The sequence below is a fragment of the Acanthochromis polyacanthus genome, chromosome 6, assembly GCF_021347895.1.
Source record: "Acanthochromis polyacanthus isolate Apoly-LR-REF ecotype Palm Island chromosome 6, KAUST_Apoly_ChrSc, whole genome shotgun sequence".
Taxonomy (NCBI): Eukaryota; Metazoa; Chordata; class Actinopteri; family Pomacentridae; genus Acanthochromis; species Acanthochromis polyacanthus.
This window is the reverse complement of record NC_067118.1, coordinates 36,969,728-36,991,230: the sequence shown is the minus strand read 5'-3', so window position 1 is coordinate 36,991,230 and position 21,503 is coordinate 36,969,728. Positions and strand designations below refer to the sequence as shown.

The 21,503-nt window shown below is 39.4% G+C and overlaps 2 protein-coding genes across 2 annotated transcripts; one reads left to right on the top strand and one right to left on the bottom strand.

Moving 5' to 3' along the window:
• Positions 1–3,216: 3,216 nt before the first annotated feature.
• On the top strand, positions 3,217–13,834 carry b4galnt1a (beta-1,4-N-acetyl-galactosaminyl transferase 1a). The gene is made up of 7 exons (XM_051950158.1): positions 3,217–3,244; positions 5,214–6,558; positions 7,572–7,664; positions 7,753–7,940; positions 8,030–8,170; positions 10,690–10,927; positions 11,036–13,834. Exons 2-7 carry the CDS (start codon positions 6,462–6,464, stop codon positions 11,245–11,247), a joined length of 969 nt encoding a protein of 322 aa, XP_051806118.1. The 5' UTR covers positions 3,217–3,244; positions 5,214–6,461; the 3' UTR covers positions 11,248–13,834.
• Positions 13,835–15,020: 1,186 nt separating this feature from the next.
• Positions 15,021–21,292, bottom strand: slc26a10 (solute carrier family 26 member 10). Its single transcript, XM_022199567.2, has 18 exons — positions 20,854–21,292; positions 19,995–20,105; positions 19,655–19,812; positions 19,362–19,526; positions 18,936–19,088; positions 18,762–18,844; positions 18,524–18,671; positions 18,314–18,427; positions 17,966–18,043; positions 17,784–17,879; positions 17,277–17,383; positions 16,914–16,983; positions 16,561–16,743; positions 16,418–16,472; positions 16,212–16,300; positions 16,062–16,116; positions 15,877–15,983; positions 15,021–15,768 (listed from the first exon to the last, which is right to left on the bottom strand). The coding sequence occupies exons 1-18, from the start codon at positions 21,116–21,118 to the stop codon at positions 15,730–15,732; spliced, it is 2,076 nt and encodes a 691-aa protein (XP_022055259.1). The 5' UTR covers positions 21,119–21,292; the 3' UTR covers positions 15,021–15,729.
• Positions 21,293–21,503: the final 211 nt, after the last annotated feature.

Here is a 21,503-nt window from a genome sequence, read left to right as displayed (position 1 = left end):
AACTTGCGTCTCGATCAGGTGTAATTTATAGTGAACTGAACCTTTTGCATACGCAATGACTGCACCCCTAATTAACATAGCAATGATCTCATACTAAATTAACTTGAGCAATAACTTCATTTCTACTCCCTCCCAACTCGCACACTTGTACCATGCACCGACCGCATGGACACCTCCACTTTTAAGGAACTGAAACTATCTGCTTTGGATGGTCCAGACAGCCCGTCTCCAAGTGATCCCTCCTGTTTGAGGAACCAAAACTATCTGCCCCCCGATCTGTCCTGTCTGCAGCTCAGAACAAGCTCCCGATCAGGAAGTGGTAAAACAGATGTCAGCCTCTAACTGTCGCTGGCATTCCATTGTGCAATCTTTTGGACAATGTGTACAGACTTATAAAAATCCCCAATCTATTTTGAGTTTAATCTCTACGGTGAACATTTGACCCTAGTTCACCTTAGCTCTTGACTTCTCACCTCATTACCAGGTTAAAAACCTCTTAGTTTAACAGTTATCAAAACTCTTCCTAAAACATCTCAGTTTCATAGTAATCAAAACTCTTAAAAGCATTCCCATTTCATAAAGCATGAGTTCCCCTTTTTAGTAACCTAGCCACGCTAGACCCAGCTCTGAAGACGCAAGGGTCTAGTTACCCTCGGTAAGCCTCGAGGTTGGATGCTCCTAAAACTGGCCCACGAATCACCATGAAGTGTAGAGTCAGAAGGCGGGCGTAACTAAGTGACGACAGAGGCGTGACGATTCTGACAGAAACAACTGGAAACAACTAGCCCAGCCGCGCTAGACAACACACGGCAACAAATTTAATTATCTGCCAGGGTCGACAACAAAAACGACAACAGTCGTTGAGCTCCATTAGCACCGACTCTGAATAATCTTTCTGTTAACATATCTGTAATATACTTGAGCTTCACCCATTGACTGTATAAATAAGGCTTCGCCGAACTACCGCATCCTCTGATTTCCGGCGCTCGAGGAACTACGTCAGCCTATTCGTTGCGCTGATTGGTTGTATACCTACCCAATTGCTGCAGAGTGATTTGATAGACAACCTTTTAGCCCGCCTCCCTCCCTGTCGAGAGTTCCTAGACCCTTGCGTCTTCAGAGCTGGGTCTAGCGCGGCTAGGCTACCTTTTTAGTCAAATCTATCAAAAACATCAGTTTCTTATGGTAACCAAAAACATCACTTTTCACAGTGAGTTGCTGTTCCAACTTGGTTACTTCTTAAAAGAAAGATTCTCAAGACAACCTTTCAAATATAATCAAACCATCACTTTTTACAGTGAGACACGCTTCTGATTTTTACACTGTTTCAAAATTAAGGAATGCAAAAAATAGACACTTGGTTAGTTCAAACACATTCATTAGGTTGTGGCATAATCTGATCATAAATCACCGGTGATAATATCACAATGTTCCCTTATTTAGCTGTTGTGCTGTCAGAGTCTCCTTCTTATGGCTGATTCTGGGATCCCATATCTCCATGCTTCAACACACCCTCCGATATGAGATCCCAGTCAGCCCCTTTAAATGGCTGGTTTTGGGATCCCATATCTCCATGCTGCTGTTGTAGCAGAAATACAATATAAAAAGTCCATATTATTTACAGCAGATATGGAGCATTAAAACATCAACACATTCAGGGAAGGAGCTTCATTGTTACCTGTAAATACCAGAATTTGCACATTATTTTACATTTTTGTCTGTCTGATCTCATCATTTCTAAAAAAAACAATAATAATCGGACATTACAATCAAACAGTTACTCAGTACTTTCAGTACTTGAGTAGTCTTTTCACCAAATATTTTTTTTACTCTCACTTGAGTGATTTTTTGTATGACTACTTTTTACTTCTACTTGAGTGATATTATTTTTGAATTAACGTTACTCTTACTTGAGTACAATTTTTGGCTATAACCAACAGTTTAGCTAATTTATGATAATGACAATAGCATCACTATTAACAGAAAGTCCGGAAATGTAACCTGAGATTTACATAACAACTTTAAAACACCATGTTAGAACATGTTTATCATCAGATGTTACAGTCTGATGCTAACTTACAGTAACTTCAGCTACAGTAACGTAGGTCACTGCTATATATGTGATATTGTCTAGATGTGGATAAGAGCAGAACAAGTTACAAAGATGACTTTAACACTTACCTGTTACAGCTTAGCTCTACATTTGGAGGCTAACGTTTTTAGCAGCAGCGTTGTAAACAGCACAAGCCGATAGATGTGGGCGGGACAGAAAATTCAGCCAGTCTGACCAATCACTGCTCTCTGGCTCCACAGCTCTCGTCAACCAGGAAGTAGCAAAATTTAAATTAAAAAAAAAAAAACGGCTTCATTTTCTCAGTGCAGAAACCATGGAAACATGGCAGAAACCAACGAGTGATGGCACAGTAGCTAAATCCATCTTTATTATGCAGTCTATGTTCACACCCCGTAAAATGTTTTTAGTATTAAGTTCAAATCTGTCTGTTCAAGATAAAGAAAGCTCAATAAGTTTTAAGGTCTTTTATTTGTACCATATTGTACAATTAATGTCAGTAGCTCCAACTGTGCTTTCACCTCCAAGGGATTTCAGTGATTATAATCAAGGGTTGAAAAATACAGGCTCATGCCTGACTGTCCAATCCGGTGAAACCAGAAAATCCTCATATTAAACACAGTCTTTCATATGCCCCTTTGCTCTGTTTCCCATGTTGACATTTCCGCAAATCTTCTTTCCAGATGAATAATTCCTGTAAGAAGTGTCGCAGACTGATTCTGGTCGGTGGAATACTGCTGGTCGTCCTGTTTTACTTTTGGAGCCCCGGGACCAGCTCAGGAGTCGACATACGGCCAAGACAGAGTAGTCCACTAAAGAACCTCTTCAGTGGGAAAATTGGAGACAGCGACATTCCCTACCATATAAAAGAGGATGTGGCATGGTGCGTTTTTATTAGCATGAGTGTTATTTAGCTTGAATTATGTTCTAAATTAAGATGTTCATCCTTATCAACTCACTCTGTACATTTTTTGTTTGTTTCTGACATAGTCGTTTGGCCCAAAACACATGTGTATGCCAGGGTGATCAGGAAAGCTTTCACCTGCCATTCTCAGACATGCTCTTTCCACGGGTGTGGGCCCACAACCTCGGTCTCGCTTTCTTGGAGTCTCACCCTGATCCAGACGGCGTAAAGCGTCACAGAGCTCAGGAGTACAGCAACTTCCAATGGAGGTCAAGTTCAAATGAAAACATCTTTCTGATTATGTAGCAGTTGTGTAACTTTCAGTTTCACTTTTTCAATTTTTGGTTTAATTAAAAGATGTTTACAGTTTTGTAAGATTCTGTAAGATCATGCTGTGACTTAATCCAGCTTTAGTTCTGTTTGTCTTTGGTTCTTTTGGTCTGTAGTCGAAACTAATAACAGTTTCAGACTACATCATATCAGCGTGAAAATATTCCAACCCAGACGACATATGGCATCAGGAATGAAATTAGGTGCTAGGCATTACAGTTGATCATTTTGTCCCCATAGTTTATCATTGCTGACAACAATCAGTGCTGCATTTTGGATGCATGTCATGATACTGACCAACAAGGGCTGTTTCATGCACAACTTGGGAAAGCGTAAGACCATCTACAAACATTTTATACAACAAATACCACTGTTTTAGTGGACTCAAAAGTAACATTCTTGATGTAATTCATCTGAAATTTGCTAGTTTTCTTGATCAATTTTGCAACATATACTGCTCATAGTTGATTTTTAGACGTTTCATTTATATCATAGTGATGTTTCCAGAAAATGAACATCAAATGTCGTCTAATAGATGAACTATGTCCGAGTTAAATCAAATAAAGAACGCTGATTTTAGGCCCTGCTGGCAAGTAATGCATTCTTATAATTTCAGTTTTGGTAATAGTTAAAAATATTAAATTCATGCTGTCAAGCCAACATTGCTCAATATTTGTGGTAGTGGGACAAGGTACGTTTTATCCGTTTGTTTCCTGGCTATAAAAGACACAAGCAGAAACAAAAAATCAAGCCGTTTTTTCGTTTTTTCGTTTTGAGCAAAAAACAAAAAAACAGGAAACGGTTCGTTTTTTCGTTTAGAACAAAAAAACAAAAAAAACAGGAAACGGTTCGTTTTTTCGTTTTCACCCCCAAAATGAAAATACGACTCAATATTCCGTTTCATTGGTGGGCGGGGCTTCGGAGCCTGCCAGTGCACAGTAAAGCTCCTGCCCATCACAATAAAGCTCTTGCGCTGGCATTCATAGACAGACTGACTTTCATTGTATTGCCTGCCCCCACTGCACTTCCCCTAACTCTAAATCAAAGCAAGTCGTGTACACAGTAATGACAGTCATAACCAGTGGTGTAGTCTAGTTTTTTCTAGTGGGTATATTCCAACCTCATAAACCAAAGCCAGGTCAGGTTCTCATATATGTGCACGTGCACTCCCATGTCCACGCGCGCGCGCACGCACACACACACACACACACACACACACTGATGTATTACACATAGAGTGTATAGCATTAAGCTCATTATCAACTCCCATCCCTGCTTGGGCTTTTCAGTAAAAGTAGTCACAATACATGTAATAATAATCATTAGTCATCTTGGCTAAATAAACAAGGATACCACACAATGCATCCTTTTTTAAATTTCTGTTCAGAAATCTTGGGATCCCACTCTGTTATTTCACCAATATTATTTGGACAATGGATCAGTCATCTTGGTTAGAGGGTATTTCATAGTATGCTAGCTCCAAGACTTCTTTTTTTGATTAGAATAGAATAGAATATCTTTATTTGCATCATAACAGCAGCAAAAATCAAGAGAACACATCTGTAAATTAAAGACATAAGATATATACACTATATATACAATATGAATAAGAAACAATAAGAAAAAAATACACACCAGGATACTAACAACACAAACTTTTAGAATAAATACACAAATGTATTGCACTTGGGTTTATTGCACATGACAGTTTGCTAACTGTCATTAAGTGAGTGTGTGTGTGGTTTTATTATTTCATCTGTCAATTTTTATTATTTATACTTGTGCAGAGCCATGTAGTGATAGCACACTGTCCCTTCTGTATATATCTGCAGTATGATAATAATTGAATGTTGTGAAATAATAAAGCTATGTTACAGTAGTGATTCAATATGCTCTGTGTATATACAGGTCCTTCAATCCTGCAGATGTGCTGATTGTCGCTGAGGCCAACAGTCCTCTTCAGTATCCTACCCAGGGTGTGGAGGTGCGACCCCTCCAAACAATCTTTATTCCAGGTAGCAGCACTGTTTAACACAGAACAGTATGAAACAAACTGATGGCCTTACAGTTACAGAAGTCCCTTTCAGACGTGCGTTCATTTCTGTTGTTCTAATGGCATTTGAGGCATTTTAAATGAGCCCCCTGGTCATATTTCATGAAAGTCACACAGTGATAATTTGGTTGGGCCTAGTAACTTGTCTTCATCACTTCAATATGGCGCAAGTCTTAACTGTATGTCGCAAGCACGAGCCGTGTACTGTCAGTTGTGTGAAGCAGTTTGAGGAAGTCTTTTTCCACATTCCAACACCAAAAATCTCCCCTCTGGGGAGCAATAAAGGATTATCTTATCTTATCTTATCTTATCTTATCTTATCTTATCTTATCTTATCTTATCTTATCTTATCTTATCTTATCTTAAAAACATCAAAGAGAGCACCATAGACACAGTCTGTAAGAAAAATAGCACACCTTCCTCATGCGCTTAAGCCGACAATTTTACATCCATTATAAACCGGAATAGTCCATAAAAATCCCACTTTCCTTTGATGAAGGCAGGATACATCAGATTAACGAAACTCACCAATAGTGAGTGTATTCTGGGTGTTGGCAAAATGTTAGGAGGAGCTAAAATTTAGCTTGTTGCTTTTCAGCTGTTTGTGAACACCTGTAGCATCAGACAGCAACAAAATCCACATAAACCTATCTACACACATGCAGAACCACAACATGTAACTTCATTAATTGCTTATAATTAATTGACATTAAAGTAAAAGTGACCCATGTCAGAATGATAAGATGCCATCACATTACAGATAGATGAAGCCAGCAGTGTTGCATATTATTTGTCTGAAAAGGCTACATTCACTCTCTTCATCATCATTCCACTTTGACATCTCAAGTAATCACTGCACTCTTTCCATAGGTCTGGGTCTTAAAGAAGAAGAAAGATCAGTCCATACAGTAACTTCTTAATTTTAAGGTTGTCGTTGTATTTGATATATTCATATTTTTGTACAAGTATTAAAGCTTTTTGTGTTTTCCCCCTCCCAAACTATACAAATTGTCTAACAGGTGCATTTGACAGCAACTCTGGGGACTTTTGATGTTGCTGCAACGGTGGACAGGGTCTCCATCAAAGGAGAGGGAGAGAAGCACATGATCCTATCAAGTCCTCATCTCTCTGACCTGAACAGGCAGCTGCAGTTTGTCACCTATACAAACACTGTGTTCAACCCGAAGACAGCAGATACAAGTAAATGTGTACATATATACTAAATGACATGTGCACCTATTCAACAGTGCAGAATGGAAAGTCAGTGGTAATACAAAACCTTCCTTTGGTTCAATACCTAATGGAAAAAGAGAGATTTTTCAAAATGTGTTGCAGAAGCATTAATACAGGGATATGCTCTCATAATTATCATGAAATGGTCAGTTGGTTCCAAAAAATAACTACCTAAAGAGACATAAGTAAAGCAAGGATAGGTTTGATTTCTCTTTATCTCTCTACACTAATGGGGTGCTAAAGTTTTATGTCAAGGTGCAAATGTATTAGCTGAAATCTATCGCCTGTCAGAGGGATGCTTCTGTACTTAGGATATTTCCGTGCTGGGTAGTGTGAGAATACTTTGTCAGTACTCACCAGAAGCCTGTACAATCAATCAAATTGAACCTTGTCTGATGTTCTTGGGTTATCTGTTCTCACTGTGATTAACAATAGCTTTCCTGGTTTACTAAAACCAAATGTTTGGTTATTAACTGGCTCAGTTAACTCTATGTTTTGAATTTGACATTTAAAGCCCACATGATCAGAAACAAGAAATGCGTGCTTAATATGATATGAGTTATTTCAGTGATAACAGTGAAAATTCATATAGTCTTTTATTACATTTTTATATATATATGTATATTACTAATATCGGCAGACAGCAAAAGCAGAATATCTTCCAATAATGCCTACACATATTTACATCCCTAATTCAATATCAGACTTTTTTTTAGTTTATTCTAATCATGAAATGACAAAAAAGTGAAGCGACTGTGCAATAAAAATTGTAACAGATGCATGAAAGGTTCTTTTCCAAACCAAGTGAAACAAGGAGAAGAAATCATGTAAATGTAAGTCTCTCTCTGATGTTTGTGACCAGGTTGTCTAGAAAAACAGCCATGCCTAGACAATTACAGTTATAGAAATATGCACTTGCTTCATCTTCTCTCATAAATATTGCAGTTTGGACTTATCACTGTATTTGTTTCATTGTGCAGTTCAGTTTGCAACTGAAAGTCACCGGTCATTGTTCATCATCAAAGTTGGGCATCCAACTCGTCCGAAGCTTCACAACTCGGGACACCAGGAAGGTTTGTGAGCAGTTATTGTGTATCATCTTTTTTTCAGTGTATTTATTAGTATAAAATTTCCATGTTATTTTTTTCTGTTTCCCCTTAGAGTACAACATTAATGCTCTTGTTACCATTGCCACCAAGACCTTTCTACGCTATGACAAACTCAAAGATCTTATCGACAGCATACGGCAGTATTACCCCAGCGTCACCATAGTGATAGCAGATGATAATGAACACCCTGTGCCAGTGACCGGGCCTCACGTTGAACACTACATTATGCCATTTGGAAAGGTAAAGAAATTGGTGTATCTCCATGTAGCGTCCTGCATTTGTGATGATGAAACAGTCAGTTAGTGTGCGCTGATTGCTCTTTTTTATAGGGTTGGTTTGCTGGAAGAAACCTGGCAGTCTCTCAAGTGACCACCAAGTATGTGCTCTGGGTGGATGATGACTTCATCTTCACTGCAAACACCAAGTTGGAGAAGATGGTGGACATCCTTGAGAAAACCACTCTAGATCTGGTGAGATGCATGTCCTGAGACAGTAAAATCTATGTGTGGATCTTATTTTATTTGAAATAAGCTAAGATAGTCCTTTATTACGCCCCACATCTTGGGAAATTTCCAGTATTACAGCAGCAAAAAGTCTTTCAGAGCAGCACTAACCATATGTACAGTAAATATAATCATTATAATAGCAATAATATACACAATATATACAAGAATGAAAATGAAAAATGATTAAATACAGTATTACTACACTAGAAGTGACACCAGCATAAAGTGGCTTGTGGAATAAATGCAACTTTAAAAGTGCAGAAAATGCCAGCAGTGCAAGGAATTGTTGTGCAGATTTTACCATGGTTTAAGATGATATTATATCGTCCGGTTTATGCTAACATCAGCCAGTGATGCTGATGTTGTGCAGTCTTACAACAGATGGAATGAATGACCTGTGATAGCGCTCCTTGCAGGGTGGATGTCCCAGTCTCATCTAATGGAAGTATTCAGTTCCCTCCTCTCTACTTCATCCTTGGCATTGAAATGAGGCCAAGGAGGGTGCATGTATCCAAATGAATTAACAGAACCAAGATCAGCTCTGACAGTCATATAAACACAAGAAAATCAGATGTCACTGTACACTTTAATTGTGCTTAAGCAGATGTCCTCATTACTGGCGCTGATAGTATCAGCAGCAAAGCTCCCCAGCAGTTTCCCCTCATATCACCATATCGGCTTTACTTCACTGACTTCAAGTGAACTCTGCATGCTCCACTTCTGTTGATTCCTTACAGCGCATTCCATGATGAGTACTGACATGACTTGATTTTGTCATAGCGTAGAAAGGTCTTGGTAGCTATGGTAACAAGAGCACTAATGTTGTACTCTAAGGGGAAACGGAAAACCAAATAACATGCAAATGTGACTTTGAAAGACCAAAGGTGAACAATGTTGCTATATGTTTTATCAGTCAACAATTTGGACTATTTTAATCAAGACTTTCAATGGACAGGTCTCTCACTGATATTTTTTGTTGTTGTAGTATGAGTGAGAGCTGCAGCTTTACGGTTTTTAATCACTCATCACAATTTACTGTTAGGTGTCTCCGTTTTTCTCAAGCACCATGCAACTATATGTTTCAGGGCTTTTTTGCACTATTTTATGTCTCTGATGCCTTGAGGTTACAGAGAGTGAGTCAAACTACTTTGTTTGCCAAACCAACGGTTGTAAACAGTACCAGTAAAATACTGTAGCTGAGTAAACCACAGGTGCCTCTGAATGGGTCACGGACACTCGAGCATGAGTGGCTGTTTTTAGGTCTTGTCACAGTATCACAATTGATTCAGATACTTCAGAACTTTATTTTTGTTCTTCTTGAGCCACTCAGAGGTGGACTTGCTTGTGTGCTTGGGGTCATTGTCATGCTGCATAACACATTTGTCTTGAGCTTTAGGTCTTGAACTGATGGGCAGATATTTTAAAGGAGGATTTTCTGATACAGAGCAGAATTCATGGCTCCATCAGGTATGACAAGTCATCCAGGTTCTGTGGAAGCAAAGCAGACTCAAACCATCACACTACCCCCACCAGGTTTCCCTGTTGGTACCATGTTCTTCTTGTAGAATGCAGTATTAGCGTTATACCAGATGTAATGTCAGTCCATAGGATGTTATCCCAGAAGTCTTGGAGCTCATCCGGATATTTTTTTTGCAAATGCCAGATGAGCCTTTAAGTTCTTTCTGGGAAAGAATGGTTTTCACCTTGCAGCTCTCCCATGGATGCCATTTTTGCCCAGTGTCTTCCTTATTGTTGAATCATGTAGACAGACTTTAACTGAGGCCAGTGAGGTCTGCACTTCTTTTGACGTTCGTCTGGGTTCTTTTCTAACCTCCTGGGTGAGATGTCAGCGTTCTCTTGGAGAAATGTTGGTAGGCTGGCCACTCCTGGGAAGGTTTAAAACAGTTCCATGGTTCCTCCATTTGTGGATAATGTCTCTCACTGTGGTTCTCTGAACTCCCAAAGTCTTAGCAATGGCTTTGTGGCTCCAGACTGATAAATGTCAGTGACTTTGTTTCACTTCAGTTCTTGAATCTCTTTAGAATGTGGCATATTGTGCTGCTTTTTTTCAGACCCTGTATCTGCTGCACAGAACCAGACAGGTTCTATTTAGTGATGTTTAGATTCAACAAACCTGGCAGTGATCTTGCATGGGTGTGGCTGGTGAAATTGAACCCAACTGCCAAATGGATTTGGTGCTTTGGCAGACTGGTAGCTAAGGGGGCAATTGCTTTTTCACATATGGCAAGGTGGGGCTGGACAGCATTTTGCCTTTAATAAATGAAGTCTACATTTAAAAACTGCATTTTTTGTTTCCTTTGGTTATCTTTGTCTGAATTAGTTTGATAATCTGAAACATTTAAGTGGCAAATATGCAAAACTAGAAGATATCTGTAAGGGTGCAAATACTTTTTCACAGAACTGTATATTAACACTCTAAGTTTTGTGTCCATTGTATATTTTTGTTACCTTAATGACATCAGGTCGGCGGTGCAGTGAGAGAGGTGACGGGCTACACTACAACATATCGTCACACCATTTCAGTGGAGGCAGGAGGAGAGGAGGGTGACTGCATACATATCAGAAATGGCTTCCATCATACCATCGACGGATTTCCCAACTGTGTGGTAGCTGACGCCGTCATCAACTTCTTCCTGGGGCGGACGGACAAAGTGCGGGAGGTTGGCTTCGACCCGCGCCTGTCACGACAAGCACACCTGGGTTAGTGTTTGTTTTCCCACACAGAGCTGTGGTAACACTGTTGAGCTGCTTCAGAATGAAAATCAAACCAGGCTTGCGCTAAAGTAAGTTGTCTTCTTGGTTCTGCAGAGTTCTTCGTCGATGCTCTGGGCTCTCTCCACGTGGGCTCCTGTAGTGACGTCATCGTAAACCACGCATCGAAGATCCAACTACCCTGGAGTAAAACAGAGTCGCAAAAGGCCTATGAAAAATTCCGTTACTCGTCTTCCAGTGCGAATACTAACATGCAAAATGAAGTCTTCTACTTCAAGAACAGATTTAAATGCATGACTAGTCAGTGACACTTGGACTCCCACGTGTCAAATGTAAGACTGTGAAATTATTTTTGCTCTCAGGTTAATGAAGAATGTCGTTAAGTGGAGAAGTCCACGATTATATGTTTTCATAAATGATTACAACTTGTGCCCTGTTTGATGGGAATTCAGTCATTGTTGGACGCTGCTAAATTGTCAGTCAGCTTTTCAGTACTCAACTTATTCAGAAAATCCTGTAGTCTGTTTTTTTTATGGCACAATAGTTTGGTTTACAAAACTTCCTATGTGATCATGTTCCAAACTTCAGGCTCTGGAGTTGCAAGTAAATTCTAATTGTATGTTGAAATGCCGAGTACAGTCAGTGGTGCAATGCATGAGTGGATGAGTGAGTGTGAGTGGGAGAACTGAAGAAATAACACAAAACGAACCAATGAAAAGCGAAGGCCATGTGGCTGCTCAGGCACTCCAATGATAGGCTTTCGTAACACTGGCACTCATGAAACAGAAGCAACCGAAAGAGTGAAAGACAAGTAGATACGAGAGAGGATTAGAGAGAGAGTGCCAAAGTTGCACTTCTTGTTTTGACTCAGTGACAGTTTGTCCACAGCCTGTTTTATGGTCATGTCTCAGTAGTGAGGCTTTCAAAGCTTCTTTCCCTCTCCGCTGATGTGAGTGACTGTCCTAGTTGGCTTTGGGTGAGAGGCGGGGTTCACACTGGACAGACAGACCTCCGTCCACACTTATATTCATAGCTAAGGCCTAATTAGAATCACCAACAGCCTAACTTGCTTCCTGTGAGGCCGCATTGCTGACCTCTGCCTCACTGCGTCACCCTCTTTTAGCAATATCACAAAAAAATGTCAGTAGAATATTACAAGTGTTTTTGGAAGAAAGAGATCGTGCCACAATGGCTAGAAGTGTACTTTCCTTTAAGAAGCACTCCTCCAAATCTTAGGAGCCTTTTACATCTTTTTTGCACTTGGATTTGTTAGCAAAAAAAGGGACTTTTGTTGAATTGTATATTGTTTTTAGCTGATGTTCATTCCAGTCATTTAGGAGCCGATGTGTTTGATGACAGATGATGTTGTATTTTTTGCTATTTCAAAAACAAGATGTTGGCTTTTTTCACAAATGACACTTGTTGTGCCAGTGAGTTGATGATAATAATAATGATAATAATAATAATAACAATAATAATTCCTTCATTGCACTGAGATGTTTCCCTGCCACATGTTAGTAGAATGAATCATCATTAAGGATAGTGGTTACATCAGATATTTTTCTATGGAAAGGTTTTCTTTAACATCTGACTGTGTTCCAGCAAACGAAGTTCTTTTGTTTGACTTGATTTTTACTGCCAAGTAAAGATGTTTGGTGTTAAAAAAAAGTAATTTCCTTCCTTGGCTCTTCTTTGTTTCGCTGTGTGTCTGTGAAGGACAGAATCACCTGTGTGTGAATCTGTGGCAGTGAAAGTTCATCCTCTTGTTAATATGATGACAAGTTACTCATTGCCTTGAATATGCTGAAGAGTCATTCCCTCACTAAGAATAACCATCAGCTGGTAGCATCTCAGAGCTTTGATATGAATGCTAACTGCTTTTGTTTGGTTGTCTGGGTTAAGTCCCCAGCTTGGTGACAAGGGGTTTGTTAAATATAGGGACAACCACATAAAACGGCTGAGGGCCAAAAGCTGAAGTAACTGAAGCTGTTTTGTAAAGGTTTTGTAAATATATTTATGTCAGAAGTGATGTGGAAAATAAGATTTGTAAGAGTTTCTCCAGTTGGGATTGGAAAATGAGAGTTACCGTTATAAAAGTGATAAAACATAACTAAGTCCGATAAAGTAAAATAATGAGGTACTAGTACTTTACTTGAGTCTATCTATTTTAACTATTATTACCTTAGAATCAAAAAAGAGCAGCTGCTAGGCATGTTCAGTAGAATAACTGAGGCCTAAAATTATTTAAATTACCAAATATTTCATAAATAATTAAAACAAATAGTGATTGATCCAAATAAGAACAGCAGATTTGTCACAGAACTTTGTTTTTGTTCTTTACTCCTCTGTTATTATGATTATTGTCACAATCCTCAGGACTTGTCTTGTGATCCGTTGGATGATGTCCAGCCTGGAAAACCTTTAGACAGCATACCATGGCTCCACCTCAAACTTCTAAATCCTGTTTGCTCACTGTTGCCTTAAAAATCTAACATCATGTATAATAAATCCGAGTCAGTAATAAAATATCTTTATACTGTTGAAAGTGTACTTTTATAAATCAGAGTATCTCCTCTGGGTATAAATTCTATTTCTTTTTGGTTTCAACCACAAATCCTTTGACTTAGACTTACAGACTTTATTAATCCCCAGAGGGAAATTCTGTGAATAATAAGGGTAACAGGCTGCTTGTACAAATTTTTGTTACTATGGAGATTGCTGACTCTTTGGAGAATCGTGTGATCCTTCATTCAGAATATGGAAACAACAAACAGGCTGTCATTCCATCTGTTCACCACAAGATGGAGATAAAAGATCAGACAGATGGCACACAGGCTGGGAGGTCCTCTGGATTGTCAAATACAAATGTATTTTTCACTACATTTTCATTCTTGCTGTGTTCGTACAATCAAGTAATAAATAATAACAGGAATATGGAATTACTTTGTGCTTTGTACTTTTGCAAGTATCATTCTACTATGATCCACTGTCATTTATGGAAATAAATCATAAGTACAGACAGTTACTGAGAAGACAAAAGAGAATTACTTCATTTTCTTTATTAAGTATCATAACTGGGAGTACAAGCTGTACACATGCTCAATTTTCTCATTTTTGTAGTATTACCTTTAAGACCTTTATCATTAAATTGCTGACCTTCCTGGAGGAACTTGTAGGGTTGCTGTCTAAACGTATGTCTGTATATGTGCACATGTTAGTAGGCCTGGCGGTAGAATCTGGCTTCGTAAACATTTGGCCAGACCTTGTGTACCATGTTCTAATTGAAGTGGACTACTTCCTGCCAATTAGTGAAACACTCCTTGAGCTTTAAAGGGAAAGCCCAAAGGGTACAGTGTCTAGAGGCCTCTTTGAAATATGCAAAGGAAAAAATTAATAACTTGGCTATCCAACATCAAGCAAGGAAATAATTAGGTTATTTTCCCTTTTTTGTCCTGGTTTTGAACTCGCACTACATGTAGTTTTATCAGGTCAAGGTAACAGCATTGTGATGAGGAGCAGCGGCAGGAAAGATTCCAGCTGGTGGACAGCAGAGGGCAGCAGGGCAGCGAGGTGAGGCATTACATTCAACTACCACAACGGCTAACATCTCGGAACACAAGGTTTTTGTCAGACTTGTTTTGTAATGTACCACTTTTTTCTTAGAAAGTAGAAAGACACACAGGATCGGAAGAATCAAATTAATGTATTTCCAGCCTGGTGTTGAAAAAACACACAAGCTGCAGGACTGATGACCTGTGATCCCTCTCACCCAGTTTTACTTTTTGGCGCTGACAAAAATTCCTTTGGCATTGTTGTCGTGTGAGAGTAGTTTTTCATTTTTAATCATTTCTCTGTGCAGACACCCAGATCTACAGTATATGAGCCGATACAAAGACGGCTCTTCTTCCCTCTTCAAAATCTGCGGCATGCTTCACATTCCACATGGTGGTCACCCCCCCCAAAACGTATTCATACTTAATAACTATGATAACCCAAACATTGATGCAGAAACATACAACATTGTCTAATAGTATTTATTAGTTGTAGTTCTGATTCAATGAGGGAAAAAACATAATCCACATAATTTGGAGATAAATTTATTGTCAAAACTGCCACTGAATGAGTGTATAAAAGTCATTTATAAAATCTTTTGTTCAGTCTCTCTGGAATTAGAAAACAGATTATTTAAAGTCGGTGTGGGATGGCATTTACTGTACACGGTTGCATATTCAAGCACAGATATTCAAAAGACATAAATATATAAAGTACTTTAACAAACTACGCAGTGCACTTCAATATTTGTTTGTATTGCAAACACCAAACAGAAACTAAATAAATATTACAATGCCAAAATACATCATACATGACAATAAAAAACAGAACAGCTGTTAAACAAAAACATGTCATATTCGTCACAAACAGCGTAATAGACACAAGTAATTATTATATTGTTGTTTTTCAGACTTTTCTAAACATACTGTATGAGGAGATTTATGTGTCGTGCTGTGACTCCTTCTGCTTAATTTATCTGATTCTGATTTGCCAGGAGCCAGTCCAATGTCTGCGAAAGATCTGGTAACACTGTAATGTAAAAGTAATCCATGACTTAGTGCTACAACGGGCTACTGCTTCTTTGAAACACTGGTTTACAGTACAATCTGGACCGATTAGTGGAGCGCTCCTATACAGCTGAGAGCCTCGGCTAATAAAGCCGAAGTCTTTGTGCACTCTGACATTTTAGTCCCAGATACTTGGTTGAGGCGAGCATGACTCATCACTGTCCTCCTGGCTCATACCCAGACTGTTGGGGTGTTCTCTGGAGGTTTTTCCTACAACATACGAAAGCACTATTATAGCATCAACTTCTTGTTTGCAGTAATTCAATTATTTACAAATAAAACTTTCTTGTACATTTGTAAAAAGATTCTGATCTGTACCTGCTGCTGCTGAATATACATCACAGCATCATGAACCGTGACGAAGATATGCTGTGGGTTCATGTAGTTCATTAAACCACTGGACGTTAGGATCTTTAGGACACTTTCTGAGGGGAGAGAAATCAGTAGTAGCATCATAAAATACATAGAATAGGACAGAAAAAAAACATTAGAAAAGGTCCTACCATTGCAGTTTGCCAAATATACATGAACTCCAACCTTCTGGCACTCGGTACACATCTGCAAAAAGCACAGAATAATCAATAATTTTGACACAGTGGGGAGAAAACCCAGAACTGTGACGTGTACATCACCTCTTACTGTTGCTGACTAACCTGCGTAAAGAGTCTTGCCCCAGCAACATCAACAAATATCACACTGCTGCAATCGATTAACACGACCTGGACGTCACTCTCAGATGTTCCTGCAGAAAACAAGCAATTGAAATTCTCTGCAGCACAAAGAAATCTACAAAAAATGCTTAGTAAACAGAACAGTATTTATATTTAGTGTCCTTCACACTATAAAAGGCATTACTTACCTGATTTAAAGAACTCATTTTCTGAGGAAAATGATGTGTTTGCAATGCCTCTTTCCTACAAAACAGCACGAGAGGAGGACAAGAAGACCCGTGAATTAAATATGATTTTACAAACCATGTTTTGCTCTAAATTCTCTACCTACCACAGTGTTGACGGTGGCCTCTCTCTCCCGTTTCTCCAGGGCTTTCCTGGCCTTCTCCCGGCTGCGGATCTTCTCTGGCGTCAGGCCCAACAGCCTGCTCATTTCCTCCCTGAAGAAACTACGGTTGCCGTAGTAAATAGGCCCGTTGTAAGTCAGGATCTTCACTCCAGGCACTTCGTAGCACTGAAAGTCAAACAGAATAGTCTCATTTTTGTGGTAAAACGCTCCTGCTGCATCATCTCTGATACTGTAATTGTTAATTGTTGCTGGAATAAGAAAATTAATATTCTATGAGGCTCAAATGTATTGCAAGTGACTTTTTGTAAAGAACAATAGCCTGAAACTTTGCTCACCTTGCTGTGGTTCTCCAGAGGTCTGTAAATTTCTGTGTTGCTGGCCCGACCAAGCACTGAACAACTGGCCCTGTTGAATCATCAATTTTAGAATAATATCACACATTATGATAAATGATCTAGCTGTGTTGTGTCAAAAGAAAACTCTAAATGTCCTGATGAGACAATTCACACTGTTCTTGGGGCTTCATAGTCTACAGCAAATTATTCAGGGTAATTTTTACTGCTTGTGAGTGTGATGTTTATGCACATCTGGGAGTTGATGTTTAACCTCCCAAATGTGCATTTTATTTCTTGTAACTGAAACTTTGTTGCTCTTGCTGGATTGCAACAGTATTTATGCAGACAAAGAGGAAAATGTACCTTTGTGTGCGGCATATGACGGTCATCATGGAGAAAACCACCCCGATAGCGAGACCAAGGTCCACATTAAGCACAACTACAGACAGCCAGGTGACAACCCAAACCATCTACACAAAAATACAAACACAACAGAATATTGCTATTTCAAAATAAAACGCTAAACAATGGAAGCATGTCGGTGTAAAATATGATTAGTTCTTGCCAAGCGTTCAGTCTAAAAGTGCAAAGATCAAGGCCATTTATCTGATGAATTCTCTGTGTTTCACTAGGTCATGATTCCATGACTTGATTGATAAATTTAGGCTAAAAGAGTGTTTATTTCAACAACCTTGCAACTATTACACCACAGTTACTGTTTACAGATACCTGCATCATTAATTTGTCGTGCAAAATGTAACCTAAACTGCAGTTAAGAGTCAATTAACTCTCTTTTGTCCATTTTCTCATGTCTATTCTTGAATGGCGGCCTCATTCTTCTATCTCATGTTGCTACTAAAATGACCTTACAAAGTCAATCTTGCTGATTCGCCACAGTTCAGGTAAGTCTCGGAACTGCAAGAACATCTGCCTCAGGCTGGTAACATTGATGCATGCCAGGACTGCCTGAGGAGAGAGACAACGGATGAGGTGAGTGAATTTGCCCTCTGTCTTTCTCTTTAACTTGTACAGACACATACATATGTCCACACCTTGGGTAAGAAGTAGAACAGTGGTCCGATCAGCAGCAGGACAACCAGGACGACCAGGCTGGTGAACAAGCCAGAGAGCTGCAGAAACAGACACACAAATACAATCACATACACAACTCAGCAATGATTTACGATAGATGTACAATCAGCATTTTGCATTTCTATGTGTATGTTTTGTAAATTTTAAAAATAAATGGCTTAAATTTGGTTGTCCAGAGCAAAAGCAGGCTTCAGTATCTAAGTATTTGTATTGTGTTCCCTGGTGTGATGCCTCTGTTTACATTTTTCCTTTAATGCAAAGAGGCTATCTTCACTTGCAATGAGTGAAGATGAAGAGACACACTTTACCTGTGTGTATCCTCCAGCACTCTCAAGTATATTAGTGGTGGCCAGAGTGGCTGAACTGGGGAAGCAGGTAAAGAAAGAGGACACTGTGTTGGAGATCCCATGAGCCAGCAGCTCCTGAAAACAAACACAGATATGATACAAAAAGTTAACAGACTGGTAAAGATGTAACTGGACATTTCAGTGAGCAGCTGTGACGTTCCTGGATTTTACCTGGTTGGGATGTATAGAATATCCATGTTTATCAGCGTAAATCATTGCCAGCGAGACAGACACGGCATAACCAACAAATGTTATGGCTATTGTGTCTCCAGCGATGTCTGGGAAAGTGTGAAAGGCAGGCATTTGCGGCTTTGGGAATCTGAGAACATAAAAAATTGCAAAAAATGAGTCATGTTGCTTGTACCTACTGAACTCATCTGTGTTTTTAAATCCAGATTTAAAGGTTTACCCAGCAGGGATGTGACCAACTATTTCAATGCTGTAAGTAGAGTCCAGTGAGAAGGCATAGGCCACGGCTGTAGCAATAATCACCTGAGGAGGCAAGCAGAAAACCAGAATTTGTAACTTGTGTAATTCCACTGCTGGCGTTCACTGTTTGCATCCATAAAGCCAGGTGACTGACCGTGAGGATCTCCACTGGGATAGGTGTACGCAAACGGTGCCGGTAACGCATGTTGAGCTCCTTGACTGGGACCAGGAGGGCCAAACACACCAAAGAGATGAGCAGCTCTGCCGTGTTGGTATGAGGCAGGTTCTCCATCACTGACGCTAAAGTCTGAACACACAAATCAATTAGAAATCTAAAGGTTATTTGCTCAGATAATAACATTTCGAGACAAAGCATCAAGCTGTGGAAATGTCTAAATCAGTGTTTTAGTTCCTGTGTTGTTCCTGTGTGGATTAATCACTGAAGAAAGGGAATAAATTGGTGCACCTGCTCTACTTTTGAAATGTTGCGTTTTTGTCATTTATATGAAACCTTGTATGTTGTCAGATTTAAGATACATGTTGGAAGTGAAATCGAATCTCATCATGAAGCTCTGCTAACCTTGAAGAGGGAGAAGGTCCCGGTGTGGCGAGGGAGTCGCAGGCCCAGCATGCTTTGCAGCTGTGAGACAGTGACATGGAAGGCAGCAGCGCTGGTGAAAGCCTTAACAATCGGCTCTGACAGATAGGTGGAGAGGAAGCCCAGCTGAAGACCAAACATGCAGAGCTGGACACACATATAATTAACATTGTGAGTGTCAGGAAATCAAGAAATTATGCACTGAGAAATCTGCTGCCCCACATGCAGTATTATTTTACATTGTGATTTTCTGAAATTCTGCGCATCTGTCTCACCATAATAATTCCTGAGAGAAGTGCTACAGCCGAGGCCACCCCAATTCTCTGGGCCTCGAAGTCAGCGGCTTCTGTTGAACTTGAGTTCATGTCCAGAGGAGTGGGAACCAGCTGCTCCACCACAGACCCAGTCATCAGACTCACTACAGCAAATGTACCTAAAAAAATAAAGACACTTATCTCAGCAGCAGTGGAACACATGATAACTGACAACTGACTTAAAATTCAAGGCTGATTTCAAGATGATTGCACAAGCTACAACCGCTCACAGTAGATGCTGAAAATGATGTTTGCTCCACTAGATGATATAAAAGACATGCTAAGTTGACTCCAGTCTTACCTGTGGACACATGGCGACCTGTGCCAAAAAACATGTAAAGGACAACGGGGAAGAAGGAGGTGTAAAGGCCAAAAATTGGAGCCACGGCCGTGAGTAAAGCAAAGGCCATGCCTGTTTAGGGGAAGACAATGGGAAAAGAAAAACTTTTTATTAATAAATCTGTGTTTTTTTCTTTAATCTTTTAAGAAAAAAATTTAAAAAACTGGAATTTCTCCTGTAGTTTCCCATATAAAGATTGAAATGTGCAAAGAAATAATAATAATAACATAAATCTACTACAAAATGTGTCTCAACCTCCTTATTATTTATATTTGAAGAGTTAATTTGCAAAAACAGGTAACTCCATTTTCAGAAAACTCATTTTTTATTGTTTAATTGAGATAATAGTAATTATAACACTAATAATTTATTTTTCTCTATTTTGTCATGTATTTTTCTACTGAGTCAAATCCACTCAATTCAGTGTAAGCAAGTAAACATTAAAAAAAGAAGTTTTCTGAAAATTTATCAAAACGGAGTTATCTGTTTTTGCAAATGAACTCTTCATTTGTATAGTTTTTAGAGATTAGTTCTGTTCATAATGTCTTACTGTTATTGCATAGTCTTGAGAACAGTAACTCAGCATTTCACAGCACATACTGTAGGGTATAGGACAAATAAAAACTCTTAAATCTTTAATCTATTCTACACTATGACTATGTACATTTGAAAAAATTAAGAACTTACGAGAGCCTTGCAATTCTTTCCAACTCAATTCTAATTCAAAATGTCAATATAATACATTATTTGTTTATTATTATTATTATTATTATTATTATTATTATCACTAATCATAATGCAGTAATCAGTGTTTACTCACCTTGTGGAATGTGCAGAATGCCCACAGTGAGACCAGCTACAGTATCTCCTAAGATCCATTTCTTCAGTCTGTACCTCGGCAGCCAGCTGAAAATGGGAACTCTGTCCCTCAACAGGTGAAGGCAGGCTCGCCTCGAACACCTGCATCTCCCCGCGAGTTTTTCCCGGAGCCTCAAACTTCCACTCGTGTTGTCATCCGAGCCGTACGCCTGTTTGAAGCGGTCCTCCGTGTAGATATTCCTGTACACGGCCACAGAAGCGCTCATCTTGTCCCCGGTGATGGTGGACCATGCAAGCGCTGTAGCAGAGTCCGTCAAGGTGTTGTCAATTGCAATACATTTATAGCACACTCTGCCCTGACCTCAAGAGCCATTGCTCTTTCCTGTCAGCCTCCCCTCAGCCAATGACATGGCTCACAGCTCAACTTTTTTTCTTGTTACAGTATTGAACAACTTTTTTCCTCTTTTTTTTTTTTTTTTACATCTTTGCTCTGCCTCTAACAACATAAAGGTGTGCTGGTTCACTTTTTCCAACAGATATCCTCTGGGTCCTACTGCTAGACGTGTTTCCCCCCCCCCCCCAGCAGAAAGTAAAATGTCAGACACACAATCTCTGATCACAATCCCTCCTCCACACACACACACACACACA